This window comes from Amblyomma americanum, chromosome 1 (assembly GCF_052857255.1).
Source record: "Amblyomma americanum isolate KBUSLIRL-KWMA chromosome 1, ASM5285725v1, whole genome shotgun sequence".
Taxonomy (NCBI): Eukaryota; Metazoa; Arthropoda; class Arachnida; order Ixodida; family Ixodidae; genus Amblyomma; species Amblyomma americanum.
In genome coordinates this window covers 264,903,497-264,923,564 of record NC_135497.1, presented here as the reverse complement: position 1 = coordinate 264,923,564, position 20,068 = coordinate 264,903,497, and the positions used below count along the sequence as shown (strand labels likewise).

Below are 20,068 nucleotides of genomic sequence, written 5' to 3'. Positions count from 1 at the left end.
ATATATTGTTTTTGAGGAAAAGTGGTTGAGTGTGTTCCAAGTAAGGAACATTCTCAATTGCTCGCATTGATTTCTTCTGCAATAGAATTAAGCTATGTATATTCTTTAATGTCGTGTTCCCCCAAATCAGTGAGCAATAATCAAGCTGCGATTAGATTAATGAATTATAAAGAAGTTATTTTACACCAGTTGGAAACGAGAGACGGCAGCTATTTAAAATACTGGCAGCTTTTTGCACTTTTCCGCAAAGAATCTTGACATGTGCGTTCCAAGACATGTCATCTGAGAAAGTCATCCCAAGTGTTTTTACACTTTCATCGCACGATATACTAAATGGTCCTAATCTTGTAGTATTTTTCATCTTGACGCAAGTCCCTCGAGCCCTGAAAAGGACGCATTTTGTTTTTGCCTCGTTGATAAGCAGGTTGTTTCTTTTCGACCATTCTTGCTTGCTTTGCGAAGCATACATGATAAATCTCGGCCGGCAACGTACACAGTACAGTCATCGGCGTAGATTACAAATTGACATCTGGGGATTGCTTGAACAACATCATTTACATAGTACAAAAACAATATGGAACCTTGGATACTGCCTTGTGGAACGCCAGTTTTTATTTGTCGAGGGCTTGATTTATGTTGGTTTATTGCTACAAATTGGGTTCGTGAGTGAAGGTAAGATTTTAGAAGCTGGAGCTATAGTCCTCGGATACATATCTTTCTAATTTTGTGAGCAATAAGTCGTGGTTAACGCGGTCAAAAGCTTTACTGAAGTCAAGGTAGATACCAAGCGTCATTAATTTTTTTCAAAGTTATCTAGTATTATGTCTTTCTTAATTAGGCGGTTTCTGTAGAGCGATTTTGTCTGAAACCATGCTGACTATCTGTTATTAAATTATATTTGCGAAACTATCCACTCGGACCATAATTACCTTTTCAAGGCCTTTAGAAAAAATTGGCAGTATAGAGGCTTGATGATAATTACTCATATTGTTCCTATCTCCTCCTTTGTGTATAACTGTCACTTTCGCGATCTTCATGCTCTGGGGAAAAACGCCTGTTGACAATGCAGTGTTGAAAATATGAGCTAATACAGGTGCAATAAGATCCACTACATGCTTAACTGGTCTGATTTCGATGCCATCTGCATCTTTACTGCGGCTTTTTTTGAGGCTCTGGATAAGCGTTTTTACTTCTGAGGTTACACAGCGGCTGTTCTCCCATAAAAGCGCGGCTACAGGAGAGCGAATTATTTGTGCTTTGGGGAGTACTTCTGCGTAAAAAGGATGAAAGGATTGAGCATGTTTTCTTTGTCGGCTGGAATGCAGTTTTTTTCTGTGCCGTTGTCCAAATGACTTTTAAGAAAGATTTTGTTTCAGCCCTGTAGCATTAGATACCTGCAGATTGAAAACGAGATTGGCGGGCCTTACGATCTTGTCGTGGCTTTGGGAGAAGCCTTTGCCCTGCACTGGGCTGTTGGGGATCGGGGGAAAGCGCTCGGTGTCGCACCCTGGTGGGACCACAGGTCAGGAACGACGCTTGCTCCGAACACCGCCACCACCACCAGGACAGGACTGCCGACGAGTTAAAGGAGTTGGATGAGGGGAGGAAGGTAACAAGTGGGTTTATTTACATTATTTACATGGATAGAGATAAAAAGGAACTTCTCTCCGAAGAGAGGATCTTAAGGTAGGATCATAATGGAGGATCCCAAAATGGAGCATGGATTCCAAAATGGAGCACCCAGAAGGAGCATTAAAAGGAAGCATGATTCAGCGCACTCACCGTCCAGTTTTTATACAGTTCTCCGTCCCTAGATTTCCCAAGTTGAGGACGTCTCCGCCAGGGTGGGAGTGGCCTAAAACTTGCATTATCGCGCAAAAACACGCACCACCACACACAGGGACACGCCCTCGTCACGTGTCGAGCCAGGGAGAGAGGAGGATGACCCCGGGTTCACTCCGAATGCGAAGGGGATGATCTCGTAGCCAGCCGAAAGATCCCAAGCACCGCCGACACCTCTTCTTTAGATGTCAGCCGACGCGCCGGGCAAGATCGCACGGCCGGGTCAAGAAGTGGGAAGGAGTCGCTTCATCATTTGCCATGCCTGCGAAGATTAGAGGACGACGACCTCCAGCTTGCTGTTGTATCCCCACGCTGAATGTCTTCTACCGGGAATGAGGTCACATTAGTTCCCTGAGCTTAGTCACGGGCATTTGGGAAAAACAGTTGCCGTTGTATCGCTGCGGCGGCGCCTCCCCTTCACTTACTTGGTTCCCGGAATCCACCCGGGCGACGTTCTCGGGTACTCGGATCGGGACCGTGGGAGCGATCCTTATAGCGTGGCTCGGAACCATCCCGAAGCATCGTAGTGTTGGTTTCCAACAGGTGAGCCTTGGCGACGATGCCGCTAATACAGATGGGCGGGCGCCCGAATGTAACACGGCATAGTCAGGCTGATGATGATGAAGATGGTGATGATGAGTATATGAAGGAGCAGGGTGGCGGTGCGTCACGCAGACCTTGACGTACGGCTAGTTAGAGAGTATTAAAACAACAATTGCAAGATATCATAAAATATTCAGACATCAGGGTCCGGCCCCTTACTGCCTCCCGTACATTGAAACCTTAAACACCATTAGAGAATTTTAGTTTTCCTACGTCAGTCACTGGTTGGCTCTGGCTTCTTGTGTACAATGTTGGTATTCAGGTAGCAGCATCCCAACGCTGCCGCCAGTTGTTGGGATTCAGGTAGCCTGAATGGGCCGGAGAAGAGACGAGGACGATCGAAGGAAGAACACTTTGAAAAACTTTATACAAGGACTATTTACATAATGTACAAGTAAGGGCAACTGAGAGTGCCTCTCAGTAAAGAGAGCTTCTTAGCAGTCGGGAGTGTTGGGTATCTCTCTAGATGGCGGCTCTCCTCCGGTACCAAACCAGCAGCTCCTTAAATACTCTTCGTATTGCCCAGATCCCTAGCTGGGGAATATAGTTCGAAGAATGATGTCCAATCACACGATGGCACTGATGGTACCACTTACGGCAGGGCGGTCCTGATGTTCTCTCGCAGCTCGGTCGAGGGAAAGGAAACAGGACCCGGTCACGTTGTCGTCGCCGCGGCCTCCAGGCGGGTGCGCATGTGTGTCCGGACCGCGCCCATGGGGACCCAGAAGGCGCCTGCGTGACACAGGAATGCAGACTGTCTCCCAGCAGTGGTTGAAAGATCTTGTACTGATGACCGGAACGCGGAACCTCTGTCGAAGGCGTGGCACTCGGGCAATTGTTAAACCCCAGCGTGACTGAAGAGGGCAATGCTGATCCTGTACTTCGTCGCCTGATGACCGGAACGATTACGTGGGGACGCCGTGGTCATCGCTGCTTCCGGCAATCCTTTTCGAACACGCGGGGACGCTATTTTCGTCGCTGCTTCCGGCATTCCAGCAGCCAAGTCTCCCCCAGAGGGCTCACCCACCCTCGCGGGGGTCCTCAGGAAATCCTCCCCATGTCCAAATTCGCCGAACTCAACAGCAGGAAGGAAGCGCGAGCACAACAACATATTGTATGATCCAGTTGGCAATAAAGGGAATTAAAAACAAAGGAGCAGCAGGGGCGTAGTGGTCTAATGCAGCGACCAGCAAAGCTGATCTGTTCGCGCTATCCCGAATTGGTATCCCCTTCGTGGCCATAAAGTGGTTTATTAATTTGTTTATTTTATTACGTCACCGGCAAATGTGTCACTATAAATCCCCCTGATATGCTTGCCCTCTCCGTCAGCGACATCCATACTGTTGCAGCCTCCTAGCTGCTCCTGTGGTGGTGGGTTTTTAAATTAGGCGGTGCGCCTTTATAAAAATGGTCTATAGGTACTCTGCATACGTCTTATAGACTATATTGCCTTACTGTTGATATTTATTTTGTCTATTCATAGTCTATAGACGTTATATAACAAATGTATACTTAACGCGCATGATTATAAATCTATAGATTGTGAATAAAATGTCATAGGAATTGTATTGCCTATTGTCTATTCTTAAAGATTATCTATAGACAGTCTAGAGACTGTGCAGAGAGAAGTCTGCAGCTGCCGCGGTGGCTCAGTGGTTATGGCGCTCGGCTGCTAACCCGAAAGACGCGGGTTCGATCCCGGCCGCGGCCGTCGAATTTCGATGGAGGTGAAATTCTAGGCTAGGTTGGTGAACATCTACGCATAGTAGCGTATCGTGTAGGCTAGATCGATGAACATCTATGCATAGAATAGAAGCGTATCGTGTAGGGTAGATCGGTGAACGTCTATGTATAGTAGCGTATCGGATAGGTTTCGTAGTAGGTTGTCAGTAAACACCGCGTGGACAATACGGGCACAGGGAACTAAAGGACACGACGCAAACGAGCGCCCGAAGAATGCGATGTATTTCATGATCACCTACCAAGAACCCCCATGTTTAATGATAATCAACCTGATTTCTCCTTCGCGCGGACCTTCACGTTGTGTCCTTTCCTATGTGTGCCGTCTTGCCGCGCACCGCAACTGATTTAGACGCCTTTAGTCAGGAAGTGTCTGCGAAAATAAATTCTTCTAATAAAGTCTCTTGGAACTGGTTCTGCGAATTTTGGAACGCTTAACTCGCGTGGCGCGACGATAAATGTCTCGAAAACGCATCGCGGGCTTCTGCAGACGACGGTTTTAAAAATCCTCGTCTTCCAATATGTGGGTGTATTGAGCCAATCGGCCGACCATATCCCGGCATTCTGTGGCTGCGTCAGATAGCACGATGAGCTCATCGGGCTTTACTCTTCTCTGCAGGATCAAACTATGGGTTGGGCAACGGCAAAGTGCAGTCGTGTCCTTGAGCCCAGCTGCGACGGTGCAGGCCATGGTGCTGTTGAAGATGTACATGGACGGCTTTCCTTACTCCCACATCAGCGAGGCGGCCACCGCACCGATAAGCACGCAGTACACGTCGTTTAACCTCAACGAACTCTTCATCACGTTCCTCAATATACTGACGGAGTACAAAGTGGTGAGTACGCTCTTCGATAACAACGGCCCGACGCTGAAGGACATTGACGAACCGCCTAATGCCGGGGCCGGTTGAAGATGTCCTGTCAAGCGTGCCTAAAGTCCGTGGAGGTCGGGATCGGCCTTTATTTTCCTGCAGCAGCCGTATGGCCGGCAGGATCGTAATACCGCGACGACGGGCACGCGCACACTTGGGTGCCTCGATGGGCAATCGCGGAGGCTAGCGGACATCCGGCACCCTAGCGGATGGATAGTGGAAGATAGGAGCGTCCCCTTTCAAGCGGGGAGGTGGCAGTTGCCGTAATGTTGGGCTTTTTTTCTTTATATTTCTTTAATTCGATGTTAGCGGTCTGTAAATTCGCTCTCCTAGCGGTCGCGCTGGGAAAAACCTAGAGGGGAGGGATACAGAGAGAGAGAGCAGAAAGGAAGTGAATCCAGATGAATGAGCTAGAATGGATGGATTGGGCTGAACCCTTTAAATCGTGCGGTGGTTCAAACCACCTAGCCATCACTTGTGAAATTTTACTCTTGTCTTGATTTTAGCCACCAATCAGATAACCTTCACTTGGTTGCTTCCACCCGACTAAAATTTTTCCTTCACTGTTCTTAAACCCCAATGCATTTATTAAATCAACCCCGCTGCTTTCCACTGCAGGTTGAAGGCCTTTGCAGAAGCAGAAGCAGCGCGCACTGCGGTTGTTTCGCGAAACACTGATCGAGGACAGTTGGAGAGCTTATTTAGGGTGAAATTCTCGGTAAATATGTCTTTGACCCCACCTTGGGTACAAGAAAAATTTGGAGGAAACAAGCTGCCATGACAGGCGCAGTCTCATCGCCGACCTCCACTTCCTATATTCCGAGGGACTGTATAGCTCTGCCTTTAAGGTATGACGTAATAGCGTTAATGTCTCCCTTGAGTGAGCTGGGGAACTCTGCATATTACTTCGCAGACAAGCCCACTGTCGGATAAGGCAGGCAACGCCTCTGTTTAACCAAGTCAAACAAACATGCATCGAGGTATGCAAACATGCATACGGATAGTGTGTCTGACACTCAACTTAAGAGGTCACAGGTTAGATTCCCTTCTAGTTACCTCAATTTTCTTTTCAGGGCAATTAAATTACAATATTCTATGTTTAAGTGACGATTGAGTCATGCTGTGAAGCTATGCTCACAATTTATCTGGTGTTTTAAACACTTTTCAATTCCGCAGCTCTATTGTAACATCAAAAACTTTTTGACCAATCCCGATTTTCTCGACACACCATCGCCAACTACGACGAGGGGTTCTCCGCCGAATGGAACCCCTCTGACACAATCGCGCTACAAGCTGAGCTGCTTATAAACCATATGCTGTTCGCTGTAAATATGAAGTGTTCTAAGTTATCGCGACAAGCGATGACTTAGCTGAAATTAGAAAAATAGCTGTGCGCCCAAGTAGTATCATTGGGTGCCTGTCTTGAATATGCGACGTGCTCTCCGACGCTCCAAAGCGAAACACGGATCCGTATCGCCTTTTGCTGCTTTTAATTTCTTGTTTAGCGGACTGCAACTACAGGAACAAAAGGGGATACATTGTCGACGTGCAATAATGATGCGTGGCTACTTTCTATAGGTTTCTTAGCATTTGTGAAACACCCTCGCTTGGTCGTGCCATCTATGGTAAATGAGTGTAAGCGGAGCTAGTGAAGAGTTTAAAAAAATAAGAATCTATTCTGTAAATATACAGTGAATGCTAATGTATACCAGAGTTAGTTACAACGAGTTATTTTTTACGCTTGTGCAATTATCTATTTTTTTAACACAATAGCGTTAAAGACACCGTTAAGCAGAAGTCCGGTGTTGGCGGCGGCGTCGTTTTGAGCGAAAAATGGGGTAGCGTAAGGTGGTCCATGTGGCCAACCCCCTATGAAGCAACCTATGTTGGCCATCTACACAATCTGCCCACCGGATTGTGGGCAAACTGACCTCCGTGGCAGGTGGATGTTAAATTAATGATTGATTGCGATAGATTGCTCGAAAAGAGCAACTTGAGTGTCACAAGCCCCACCGGTGGCAGCGTCTGCCATCGCCCGACAGTGGCGCATCGCTTAACCGCTGCACCAATGAAGAAGGCGTTTTGTGAGCACTCACAGGGATCTTTGAATGTAAGGTCTAGGATGACCAATTCCGCATATATTCGCATTAACTCATTAACACTACTGTATCATATCGTTAAGACGGAGCATAAGTGACCTCTCCAATTTTTTCTCTTAGTCATTGTTTGTCATGTTGTGGGTTATTTGGAAATGTTAGTATTGATATCGCAGGTTTATCTGTTGGCAGAGCTAATTTTGAATGATCTTAAACATTTGTAATGCTGTATAACTGACATCGTTTATTTTGTTTTATTTTTTCTCATATTCTGCTCAAGTGCGTGGGAGAACGACTGCATTCCTTATTTAGAGTTTGCGAGAGACGGTGTAAGCCAGGTTTCAGCCCTCGAACCTTACACTACCTTCCATAAAACTTGAACGCTGCTTTTTGAGAAAGATGGCTCGCACTACCACCAAGACAACTTCGGCAAATTTTTCTGCCATTCTTAATCCAGCATGTTCGGGGAATGCTAGGTGAGGAATCGTGAAAACAGGGCGTGATAACCGCTCTGGGCGTTGAAAACAAATTTTGCGGTCTCTGTCCGTTTGCCTATCTTATCTATTTATACTATCTAATTCCACCTGGTGTTGGACGAGTGCGGCGCCGAGGCCGATGTTCCTGGTGCCGGTGATGACTTCGGTGTCAGCCTCTTCATCAAAGTGCGCAAGAACAGGGGTTGTTTGCAGTCGTCTGCGCAGCTCGGCAAAAGCCCCCTGTGGCTCGGCGGCCCACACGTACTGTGTACCAACGCGCGTGACGCGGTACAGGGGTGAGGCAATCTTGGATAAGTCGGCTATGAAGCGGCGGTAGTATGCACATGGACCCAGAAAGCGTTGGACACTTTTCTTGGTTGTAGGAACGGGAAAATCAGCGACAGCAGCAGTGTTCTCGGGGTAGGGCTTAACACCATTGGCGCCCACAAGATTACCAAGAAGCTTCAACTCTTTGTATTAAATGTGGCACTTCTCGGGCTTGAGCGTTAAGTCGGCCGACCGGAGGGCATCTAATCCTGTGCGCAGGCATTCAAGGCGTTCGGCAAAGGTTTCGGCAAACACGACATCATCGAGATAAACCAAACAAGTTTGCCATTTGAATCCAGCGAGAACTGTATCCATCATGCGCCGGGAAGTTGCCGGCGCTGAACTGAGCCCAATAGGCAGCACTTTAAATTCGTACAGCCCGTCGGGGTTAACGAAATACGTTTTTTCGGGGTCCCGCTCGTCGACCTCTATCTGCCAGTACCCGCTCTTTAAGTAAATTGAGGAGAAGTACTGGACGCGATGAAGTCTCTCGAGCGAGTAGTCGATACGGGGCAGCGGTATAGATGTCTTTTTTAGTGATGTTGTTCAGCTTTCGTTAACCAACACAGAATCGGAAGGTCCCATCCTTTTTCTTCACCAGCATGGCAGGTGACGACCACGGGTTGCTTGAAAGTTTAATTATTCCATCAGAAAGCATCTCCTTCACCTGCGTTTAGATCACGTCACGTTTCATCGATTAGATACGATACGGCTGCTGGCGGATAGGGCGGGCATCGTCGGGCGTAATGATGCGGTGCTTCAGAAGAGCCGTTTGCCGTACTTTCGACGAAGACGCGAAAGAGGTAGTGTATTCGAGTAGGAGGGCACGGAGTCCTCGCTGCCGAGTCGCCGAGAGGTGCGGCGTGATATCAAGGCCGTCAAGGGACGGGCGCACAGGTTCAACAGCTTCAAACGCAAAACATTCAGAAATCTCCGCTAAGGGGTCAGCGAATGCGATCGCAGTAGCACGAAAAAGATGCCAGGGTTCGTCAGTGAAGTTAGCCACCAGGAGCTCAGGCCAGCCGTCGCGGAGATGGATGAGGCTTCGCGCTGAGCAGATGCCGTGGGTGAGCAAAAGGGACCGGTTGCCTTCGGCGACAGCTTTGCCGTGACGTTCTCCATCGCAGTAAACACTCATAAAAACACTGGAACGTGGCGGAATCCAAACACTGTCGACAGAAATGCGAAGGGCGGCGCGGCGTTGACTGTCCTCGGTATAAACATAAGCTTTCTCGGTCGAAAATGTTACAGTGCGCTTTCGGAGGTCAGTAATAGCTGTATACTCCCGGAGAAAATCAACGCCAAAGATACAGTCACCGGAGCAGTCTGGTAGAACTGGGCAGCTGACGACAAATGTAGAGCTGCGAATTTGGACCCTTGCCGTGCACAGGCCAAGCGGAGTTGCGACATGTCCGCCAGCCGTGCGGATATGCGTGCCAGACCACGGCGTCATCTCCTTTTTAAGATGCGCCGCTAGCTTTCCGCTTAAAATCGAGAAATCAGAGCCAGTGTCCACCAAAGCGCTAATCTTATAGCCGTCGAGGAGCGCGGGTGTATCCAGCGAGAATCGATCTTCGATTTCAGGAACTGCCGTCGGCGCCTTTAATTCACGGTCGGTCGCTGTTCGCGCCGTCGGGGGGTCTTGTTCGCATCGACTGCCAGCGGCCTCGCCCCCGGAGATCGCTGACTTTAGTTTTCCCGGCGGGCGCTTGGCCACCGTCGCTGCGCCATCCAGGAGGAGCTTTCGGGCTGCGTCGAAGGTCGGCGTGGAGACGGAGATCGGGACTGCCGCTGGGAAATTTTCGCCATGCGCTGCTGGGGCACGTAGTCCTCTATCTCGCGGGGTCGGTGACTAAATGGGGGGGGGGGGAGGTGAGCAGATCATGTAGACGGGAAACTCGTAGAGTCCAAGGTGTCAGTATCGGCAAGCCGCATGCTCTCTCGCGCTGAAACAACCTTTTATACTACGAAAAAGGAATGCCTCGCGGTTGTGTGGGCAACCATCAAATTTCGTCCTTACCTCTACGGCCGTCCGCTCAAAGTGGTTACCGACCACCATTCTTTGTGCTGGCTGGCCAATCTTCGCGAGCCATCGGGGCGCCTAGCCCGATGGAGCCTCCGTCTGCATGAATTCGACAGCACTATTGTGCACAACTCTGGCGAGACGCACGCAGACGCTTACGCACTTCCGCGCACACCCGATGAGACCATGGAGGACGAGAGTTGTTTTCTTGGAGTTGTCAGCGACTTCGACTTAAGACCCGACAGCGAGCTGACCCAGACCTGCGACCTGTCATTGATTATCTGGAGGGCCGAGCTGCTGACGTACGTCGACAGTTTGATCAAGTCGGCATCGATCTTCGGGGCCCATTTCCTTTGTGATAGGCCGGTCACAAATAGATTATAGTCGCGACTGACTACTTAACAAGGTATGCGAAAACTAAGGCGGTGCCGCGTGGCACGTCATCTGAGATCGCCCAGTTTTTTTATGCAGCAAATCGTGTTGCGTCATGGTGCACCGTCCCACGTAATCACTGACTGATCGAGGCATGGCGTTTACGCTGCAGCTCATGCGGGACGTGTTTGAGCTCAGTCACACTAGTCATCGCAAAACCACTGCCCATCACCCACAGACGAACGGGCTCACAGAGAGACTTAGCAGAACAATCTCAGACATGATCGCAATCTGCATAGACTCGCAGCACAAAACCTGGGACGAGATTCTCCCGTACGTCACGTACGCCTACAACACGGCCACCCAAGAGACGACCCGCTTTACACCATTTCGTCTGGTCTACGGACGTGACGTTCAGACGATGCTGGATGCCATGCTTCCGTGCTGCACTGATGACCACCCGCTCATGCCAGACACCGAGCAGTTCACTCAGCGCGCCGAGGAAGCACGTAAACTGGCCCGTATAAACATTCAGCGGCAGCAGGGCACGGATGCGCGCCGCTACAACCTCCGTCATCGGCATGTAACATACCATCTCGGCGACCAAATTTGGATGTGGACCCCGCTACTTCTCTCAGGCTTGTCTGTAAAACTGTTGTGCTGTTACTTCGGACCTTAGAGTTTTGCGCCGTTTCGCGGAAATGACCTACGAAGTTATTCCAGACGGGACTGTGCAGCCTCAGCGTCGCCCACTCTGAGGTCGTGCACGTAGTCCGCATGAAACCGTACTTCACGCGGTAAGGGTAGTACGCTTTGCGCTTATCTAGTCGCGTGGGACCGCTTCGCCCGCCTTCTTTGTCCGTCCTTTTCTCGTGCTAATAATTGTGAGGGGGAGTAATGCCCCCTTGTGTTCTCAGGTGCCGCTGGAAGCCAACGACGACTAGTGTTCCTAATATGCTCCGGCAGGGAGCAGAGTTGCGCGACTGTTTTCCTCGCACCGCTCGTAACACTATTCGCGGAGCGGCGATCACGTGATCACGCTGACGTATTTTGTTCCAAACTGTGTCTGCTCATGCCCAACACATGATCCGGAGGGGGACAGCCGCTCCCATCTTGAGCAGAGTCTCCTTTGTTATCCGACTGAGGGGGTATTGTGAAGCCCCGACAAGGATGAGAAGGGGTGCTTGTAAACGGCCTTCTCATGAGGCTCCTGCCACACGAGAAGCAGCTTTCCCACAGAGCTTGGAACAAAATGGCGGACCTTCGCGCAACTCTGCTCCCTGCGGGGGCATGTACAGGAACACTAACGACAACGAAGTGTAGCGCGCGGGCTAGCTGCCGAACTCTGTCTTCTGTCTGTGAATTTTGTCGCCCTGTCTTCCGTGATACTATTTATCTACTTATATTATAATATCTATTTTTTAATCAATACTGCAGCTCAATGGCTAAGTAGGGTGAAAAAATAAGAATAAAAAACACATAAGGAATGTTAGTGCAATACAGAAAATAAGCGCTGACATGGAAATAAAAAAAAAACACCTGGAAGCAGCGAAAGGCAATGAATGGGGCGCGATATAGGACTTTTTTTTTCTGGAAAAGTAAAAGTGCAGATAGCCAGTTTTGTGCCGAACAGCTTGTTTTAATGGACAAATATACGATTAAGCAGATAATCCCACTGGTTGCGCATGGATACCTCTACATGGCCCTGGAGTAGCATGCCAGGCTGACAACCAGCCAGACCTCTCCTGTTCCATTGAAGTCCCTCCCTCCCTCCTCCTCCTCTACATGGCAATGAAAATACAAAAAAAATTTGGTACATGTCTATGATCTAAATAATGTGCCCAGGTTCGTTCAGGAGCTCTGTGCGGCATTCAGCATCACGACACTGTTTTCTTGAGCGACGAGGACGAAGGCATAGCTCGCCCGCTTGCACACTAACAGGCACACATACACCCCGGGCACTTGCAACCTAGAGATGACAAAATGAACACCAACGTCCTACTGTGGGTTCCGGTGCGACAGCCCTTGTCGGCGCCGAAGCACACGGCAGAGCAGGTACCGCCCGGTCACCGGGTTAGGTATCCGCAAGCAACCGGTTCACGGTCATGTCCCGGATACCCGGAGGCCGGTACCAGCAGGCCGGAGTGCGTCGATAGGCCGCCTGGCTACCGGGAGGCTGGAATCAGCGGGCAGGTGCTCGTCGCCAGGCCGCCTGGCTACCGGGAGGTTGGAGTCAGCGGGCAGGTGCTCGTCGCCAGGCCGCCTAGCTACCGGGAGACTGGAATCAGCGGGAAGGGTAGCGTGGTGTTGCGCGGGCAGCCAGACCCCGGACCTCAATGCCCGGCCAGTGCAGGCTAGCTGGCCTCTGGGAAACGCCGAGCTCCTAAGGACGTCCCGCCACTCAGCCACACACTGCCTAAACTGTCTCAAAGCCGAGCTCCAACGTTCGATCGTGTACGCGCACCGGCTCGCCCCGCACGCGGCCACTCTTGCTGTCGGCCCGGAACCCATAGTGGCACAACCCACTTCAACACAATGTCAATCCAACAAAAAAAGAACACACGCCCTTGGAGCCCAACACCATTGTGTGGAGCATGGCGTCATTCCAATGCCTGATAGTGCCCACGAAGATCGAGTATTTGAAAAGGCTGGTGGTGGGGTAAGGATTGTCGTTAGGCTGTATTCATGAATGGAAGTGAATTTCGGTTATACCTGGAAGGCTTAGTATGCAGTACGGGAGTCGTTGACCGCTAGGTGGGGCTTGTGTCGTGGCGTATCGCGCAAGTCGGCCCGAAGAATGCAGTGATGTCACATTAGACACCTTTAGCATACCGTGTACCGTGTTACCGTGACCGGAGTACCGGAATCCCGCCCATCGACAAGTATGCGTTGATTGGTCCCGATGCGGAAGGCTAGCGCGTAGCTAGCCACTGTAGCGCACACAGTGGTTGGATGGATGGATGGTTGGATGTACGGATGGATGGATGGATGGATGGATGGATGGACGGATGGACGGACGGACGGAAGGATGGATGGATGGATGGATGGACGGACGGACAGACGGACGGATGGATGGATGGATTGATGGACGTATCGATGGACGGACGGCCGGACGGACGGATGGAAGGGCTGAAACCTTCAAATCGGGCAGTGGCTCAAGCCACCTAGCCATGACTTATGAAATTTTACTCTGGTCTTGATTTTAGCCACTCAGATAACCTTCGCTTGGTTACTTCTGCCCGCTTAAAATCTACTTTCCCTTCACTGTCCTTAAACCCCAATGCATTAGATGCCTTGCAGTTCCCCAATGCCTTGCAGCTGCCGAGTACCTGGCGCCATCTGGCGGCCTCTAGGCTATCTGCACATGCTCAGTGACGGCGCGCGGGCTCCCGGTACTCCGGTCAGGGTAGCGGTAACACGGTATGCTAAAGGTGTCTATTAATGGGGGCAGAAATTGAGCTTTAGCTTTTTTCCGTCTATTTCGAGTAAAACTTCGAGACACGAACTCAAGAAAACCACTGGACACAGCGCTACTGGAAATATTTTTTACTTAAAAGCTTGTTACATACACATGTACAAAAAACAAGAACAACACAATCACACGCCTCCTGCCAGCATTTTGAGCGGAACACTAACACGCAAATCGCGATCGATTTTTCGAAGAAACTTGTCTCCGTTACAGACAACCCGATATACAAATCTTTCACTTATGAGTCCAGTTTTTAAGACGCGGAAAGATTCCACTAGCTCCCGCATCACCTGCTTGGCACAACATGACTGCACTAGGTAAAATAAGAATGCATAGCGCTAAGCACGAGGCCGCGAATCATTGCCGGCGCCTCGCATGCTAAAGTCAGCGTAATTGGTGTTGCAGCCGTTTGCCTGCGTTAGCATCGCAATGCTGTGCTCTTTCATTGAACATCTCTTCAGGCCTGATTGAAAACGTGGCTATTTGTTGGAAGCAAAGTGACTTACTCACCGCTGATTGGTGATTACCACCCGATCTTCTAGTTTGCTGGAAAGCATTCCTGAGGGAGGGTGGTTCCGTTGGTATGAATTGTAGTACTCTATTTCGCAAGCCGGCAGCTCATCTACCACGATGAAAAAAAAGAAGAAACAAATCGTAGACAGAACTTTTTCTTTAGGCATGAATGGATGTTTTAGATTACGATACAACCGGTTATATCTACCCTGCTTTCCTTAATTTCCATCAAAATCTCTCTCTGGTCCATCGCGCTTTCTGCTTGTGACTAAGCCGAAGTCTAGTGTGTTTCAGTTGGCGCCTTCCTGCTGTTCATCAGAAAGGAGGAGGAAAAAAATTTTCGAACGGCAGCTAGCCGGTTTCATGCCCCAGTTTTTGCCGTTGGTACCCTCGTGTGCGGCGTCGGTGGAAAGGGTGCCCTTTCTTACAGGATACTACGAGTAACCGGCTTTCCCTTCCCCTGACCCTTTATTTCGCCTTGTTTGGTATCGTGTGGGCGCTCCGTATGCGAATGTATTTGTACTACGAAGCAAATAACGGTTTGCCTTATCGCGTAACTTAAGTTTCATGTCACTTCTGGACGAAAAATTGGGAAAATGAAGCACAATTGGAAAATGCGCGCATTTAAATAAGGCCGAGACTACTGTGCCAGCAGCCGGCAAATTAGCCCGCAGGGAACTTTGCCGGCAGTTTGACCCGATTGCCTGATTCGGGTCACATCACAGCACACAGCCAATGAAACGACACTGACAGAATTCTTTTTCCAGCTGTTTTGCTGGCAGAATACCCTGCACAAAAAGCTGCTGGCAGACGGAATTAAAATCTAGCCCAACGAATCTCACAATGCTCCAGAGGAAACACATATTGATTTGTCCTGATTGATTGATTGATTGATTGAGTGATTTATTGGACAACTTTTAAGTTTCATCAGAAAAGACGTTTCTCCCCGCCACCGGCACGCAGCACTGCGAGACGGGGAGTTGCACGTCCGTCGTTAGAGGCTGCTTGGCAGTCCTTGACTGATAGCGGCCTCTTCCGCCGTATGGATGGTGGTGCGCTGGAGCTCAGGGTCCGGGCTTCTTAGCAGGGTCTCCCAGGCTTCTATACTATCAATATTTTTGCCCGCCCCGGGAGAATATGGGCACTCCAAAATTATGTGGTCGAGGGTCCTACTTTTGTCATGTATTAAAAAAACAATCCTTCTCGAGGGCGGCTGCGCTCGTCACGTGATCACAGCGAGCCAATTAGACGGCACTGCCGGCATAATGTTTTTCAGGAGGTACTGCCAGCTTCCGGTAATATATAGCCACTTTCTTTATTTGGGCATGCCCAATAAATGCCGAAAGCAAGTAGCCTTATGGTTTCTTTTTCGTGCTGCAGCTGCTCGCAACGTTGGATAATTTCTAAAATTAATCAGTTGCGTTTATGCTAATTGCAGTTTTTCGCATGTTAATGCTAATTAGTTCGCCTTTTACGGTTCTGGCTAAGAGTAGTGGGTGGATCTTGCCTGATGCCGCCATCTAGTAGCCATCATGGCCAGGTGGGATGGCGGACCGGCAGACCATATATAGCGCGCGCGCTCATTACAGGGCTCTTCACGACTGGACAGCACTGCTTTGCAGATGTAAGGGTGTCCTTTGTGGAAAGTACTTGTTTTGTATATTTCCTAATATTCTCGATGTACTTTTTCCATTTCTTTTTTTTTCATGAATGTGCGTTAGCCTTGCTAGCTTGGGCACCCATCGGACTACTCAGAAATTGCTTGCAAATCGTGGCTCGTGTCAAACTCCTGCCTTGTTTTTCAATTTCATTGCAGTGCTACAGATGCTACAAACGCACCAACTTCTGGCACTGGACCAGTTCTACCCGCGTCATTGTCTCTACTCAGACAGAAACAGTGCCTGAGGTGAGCCTGACGCATAGCGAGCAAAATCGCTGATACGCCATCGCGTTCAAGCACTGCAGACTGTTAACAGATACACACCGGAAGGTGCAAGGAGGTTGATCGGGTCGTAATGACAACAAATCAGGGCCATAGATCAGTTGCAGAGCTCCCCTTCAAGGGCAATGTCCCTCTGTTAGTCAGTTGTATCCTTCTATAGGACAATTCTGCCTCCATACGTTCTGAGTGTGTGAGGGTCAGAGATGCCGGAGGACGTCGAATAGCGACAGAAGTACGTTTGGAGGTCAAGAATCGCACATTCTGCAGAACTGGTGCTCACCCTCTATGGAGGCCTGAATAGGAGCTCGACTCTATCGCCATGAATTCCCCCGCTGTTCCCACTCCTCTTTAGCCTTCAGCTCTCACAACCAGTTCCCGATAAACAAATTTCCTTTCCCTGCATCGCATCTTGCCCATCTTTTCTAAGGCAGAGTAGGGGAATCTTCCCGGGAACGCTACCCGGAAATGTGGCTTATCTCGCGTAGTTTCTTCTCTTCGTTTATATTTTCACCGACATGTGTAACAACTACTATTGTCCTCCCTTAATAATAATTGGTTTTGGGGGAAAGGAAATGGCGCAGTATCTGTCTCGTATATCGTTGGACACCTGAACCGCGCCGTAAGGGAAGGGATAAAGGAAGGAGTGAAAGAAGAAAAAAAGAGGTGCCCTAGTGGAGGGCTCCGCAATAATTTCGACCACCTGGGGATCTTTAACGTGCACTGACATCGCACAGCACACAGGCGCCTTAGCGTTTTGCCTCCATAAAAACGCAGCCGCTGCGGTCGCGTTGGAACCAGGAAACTCCGGATCAGTAGCCGAGCGTCCTAACCACTGAGCCACCGCGGTGGTTAATTGTCCTCTCTTATAGACATGTTAATTAACATCTATTATTGCTTTGCTGCTTTTGTGAGAAAGTGGCGCAGGTGGAGGTCTATTACTTTTTAATATTTTTATGGCAGCCAAAACACACTGTTACTACATAGTAATGCCCATTATACTTTGCGACCCGGGCTGGGGAACTTAATTTTAATTAATTTATCCCTCCCATCGTAGTATCTACCACTGCACTGTATGTATCTCTATGAGCCATTCAGTGACCACGGCTGGCGTGGGCAGCCCTACCCTGACACTAAAAAAATTGTCCCGCTCACAGCGCTATGAGCACGTGAGACACGGGTTTCTTTAAACAGCCTCTGTAAAAGCTCCTTCTGTGGGTCTCAATTCTGCCTTTGCAGAGTGCCCTGGAGACTCGGACGTAATTGAAACTCATGCCGAGGCTCATACCTTGACATCTGAGTTTCGCGCATAAAAACTCTCCGTGTTCGGTGCTTTGTTTGCATTTTGACACCACCTGCTTCATTGTTGATATTGTATTGATGCTTAGTGAGCAGTGAATCGGGAAGCGCTGCTGCTTTAAAGGGCGGCTCTTCGTAAGAAATACATATTGCTGCAAACTAATTTTATGTTTCTTTTTATATTCTTATCGCCGTCGTCACGCGGCTTTTACCAGTGTCTCTTCGTTTTGCGCCATGGAGATGGGGGTTTGATCCTGGCCGCGGCGGCCGCATTTTGAATGGAAGTGAAATGCACAAGGCGCCCCTGCTCTGTGCGGTGTCAGTGCACGTAAGAACCTCAGTTGGTCTGGTCTACATTAATTCAGAGCCCGCCACTATACGGCGTCCCTCTTAGCCCATGTGTCAGTTTCGTATGTTAGACACCACAATTTATAACTCGTTTGCAGCAGCCAACTAATCTAATTTATTCTTTCGCAGTTCTCGCTGTGGAGATATCTCGGCACACGGGAGCTTGCCGATGTGGAAATAGTCGTGCACTGGGAACACGCTCCCGAACACCACGCATCTTTCAAAGCGCATCGCATGATCCTGGCCCTGCAGAACGACGTCTTCAGGGCCATGTTTTTTGGGCACTTCGCCAGAGAAGATCGCCTCACAATTATGGACCTGCATCCGGACGGCGTTGAAGGGCTTCTACGGTAGAACCTCCCCTCGCTCACGCTTCATTTATGAATTTTGCTCAAAAGCACTTGACGGCCTGTAATTCGTATTACATAGAGAAATATAAGCTTGATTCTATTGCAGTCTATTCTAACGACATCTGTAGAGGGGCCATTGAATTAACATGCAAGTAAAGAAGGGAATGCGATAAGTTAACACTTTATCACTAAAACAAAATTTGAAATGCCACCTAAGAAACCAAACATAGCAAATACCCAGAAAGAGAAGAGTATCAGGACTCAGAGCTGTGCGTTAGGCGCCAAACAAGGCGAAGTACGGCTCTGAACCCTGAGTCCTCCAAGCCTGCTTGACCTACGGCCCACACGCTGGACTCATCCACCGTTACCGTACTGATTCTATGAGACTTAAGCTCGCTGCCTGCTCCGTTATTCTCTCTAACGGCCCTGATGTGATCGTCCGCAGGCATCCCTATTAAAAGTTGTAAGGTCGCGTGATGACGTTCTCCATTACACTGCCATTAACAGCCATATATTTTTGCCGTGTCCTAATCCATGCATGTTCCAACCAGCAAATGTCGCATTCATAACTTGGCTAAAGGATTACTTATTGGAAAGGTCTTTTTCCTTGGCGATATTTAATCAAGAGAACGACGTTTGGGCGAACGACCTGCTTGTTTGAACGCTAATTCCATAGCATGCTGGTTACGGTACCCTGCCACCCAGAAACCATTACTGCCCACAACCAGAGCTTTGCCTTTATGTTTTATCTCAATAGACTACAGGAAGCGGTTCCCGCTTCTCATTCAAATAAGAATAAAGTGGGACGATTCTGTTACACTTTTGCTTTTGTAAGACGACAACGGGCCCTATTATGCTCACCTGCTCTGCGACGCAGGTATTTCTACAGTGAACAGCTCCAGGTGGAAAGCGTTCACCAGGCGACCTGCACCCGCAGCGCTGCAGTCGAATAAATGGTGCCTGAATTGGCAGCCAGGTGCGTCGCATACGTGGAGCGCTATATAGAGCCGGATGACGTATGTCCGTTTCTGGACTACATCCTGACGATGGGCGAAGACGGCGTGGACGGGTCCGCCAAGGCCGTCCTCCACAACAATGGCCTCTTCCTTCTCGCGTCGAAGATGTTCGAATCCTGCCTGCACTACACCGCGAACTACATTCTCGACAACGTGCACAATGCACCCGAGATGTCGGTGCTGCAAGCCGTCCACGCCTGCGGCCGCAGGCAGTGTCTCGAGAGAGGCAAGGTTGGCGGACAGCCCGCTGGCCTCCGTTCCGTGGTGCGGCCTTTCTTCCTCAAGCTCCGGTTTCTCGTGCTCACGGTGACCGAGTTTGTTCGCGGTCCTAACGTGTGGGGCATGTTGAACGCCGAGGAATCTCTGGCCATCCTTTGCAACATCATCGAGGAGGACTCGCTGCCCATGCCGACTGATTTCTGCACCGTACGAACACAGCGCGCTTAGTGGCGGAGTCCGTTGATGGCACGCCCCGGTGCAAGTCGGCTTTGGGAACAAAACGCCGTTTCATTCAGAAAAGCAAGGACATGTAATTTACAGTCACAGAAATTAGTGCTTGGAACGGAATTGCGACCTTCGGCGAGGCCTGCTTGATTAGTCCTTTGACATTTTCTCGAAATTTCGCCTTTAACGTTCGTTTCGCATTGTAACATGTCCTAGCGACTAAAGCAGTATGAATCAAGAAAGCGGGTTAAACGTTTTTGTTCCTTAAATCTTGGTACCGCTGTTGAATCTCACTCGGTCATTAGATATATTTTGGTTAGCACTCGTGCCTCATCGTGT

General features: G+C 49.5%; 1 protein-coding gene across 1 annotated transcript; it reads left to right on the top strand.

Moving 5' to 3' along the window:
* The first annotated feature begins 4,874 nt into the window (after positions 1-4,874).
* Positions 4,875-19,234, top strand: LOC144117306 (uncharacterized). The gene is made up of 4 exons (XM_077651235.1): positions 4,875-5,021; positions 16,150-16,239; positions 18,049-18,269; positions 19,147-19,234. The coding sequence occupies exons 1-4, from the start codon at positions 4,875-4,877 to the stop codon at positions 19,220-19,222; spliced, it is 534 nt and encodes a 177-aa protein (XP_077507361.1). The 3' UTR covers positions 19,223-19,234.
* The last annotated feature ends 834 nt before the right edge of the window (positions 19,235-20,068 follow it).

Excerpts from the sequence above, each read along its gene's own strand:
- LOC144117306 (XM_077651235.1), top strand. The coding sequence starts at position 4,875 with ATGGTGCTGTTGAAGATGTACATGGACGGCTTTCCTTACTCCCACATC. Across the intron at positions 16,240-18,048 it reads AGACAGAAACAGTGCCTGAG|TTCTCGCTGTGGAGATATCT; the intron begins GTGAGCCTGACG and ends ATTCTTTCGCAG. Across the intron at positions 18,270-19,146 it reads GGCGTTGAAGGGCTTCTACG|GTATTTCTACAGTGAACAGC; the intron begins GTAGAACCTCCC and ends TCTGCGACGCAG.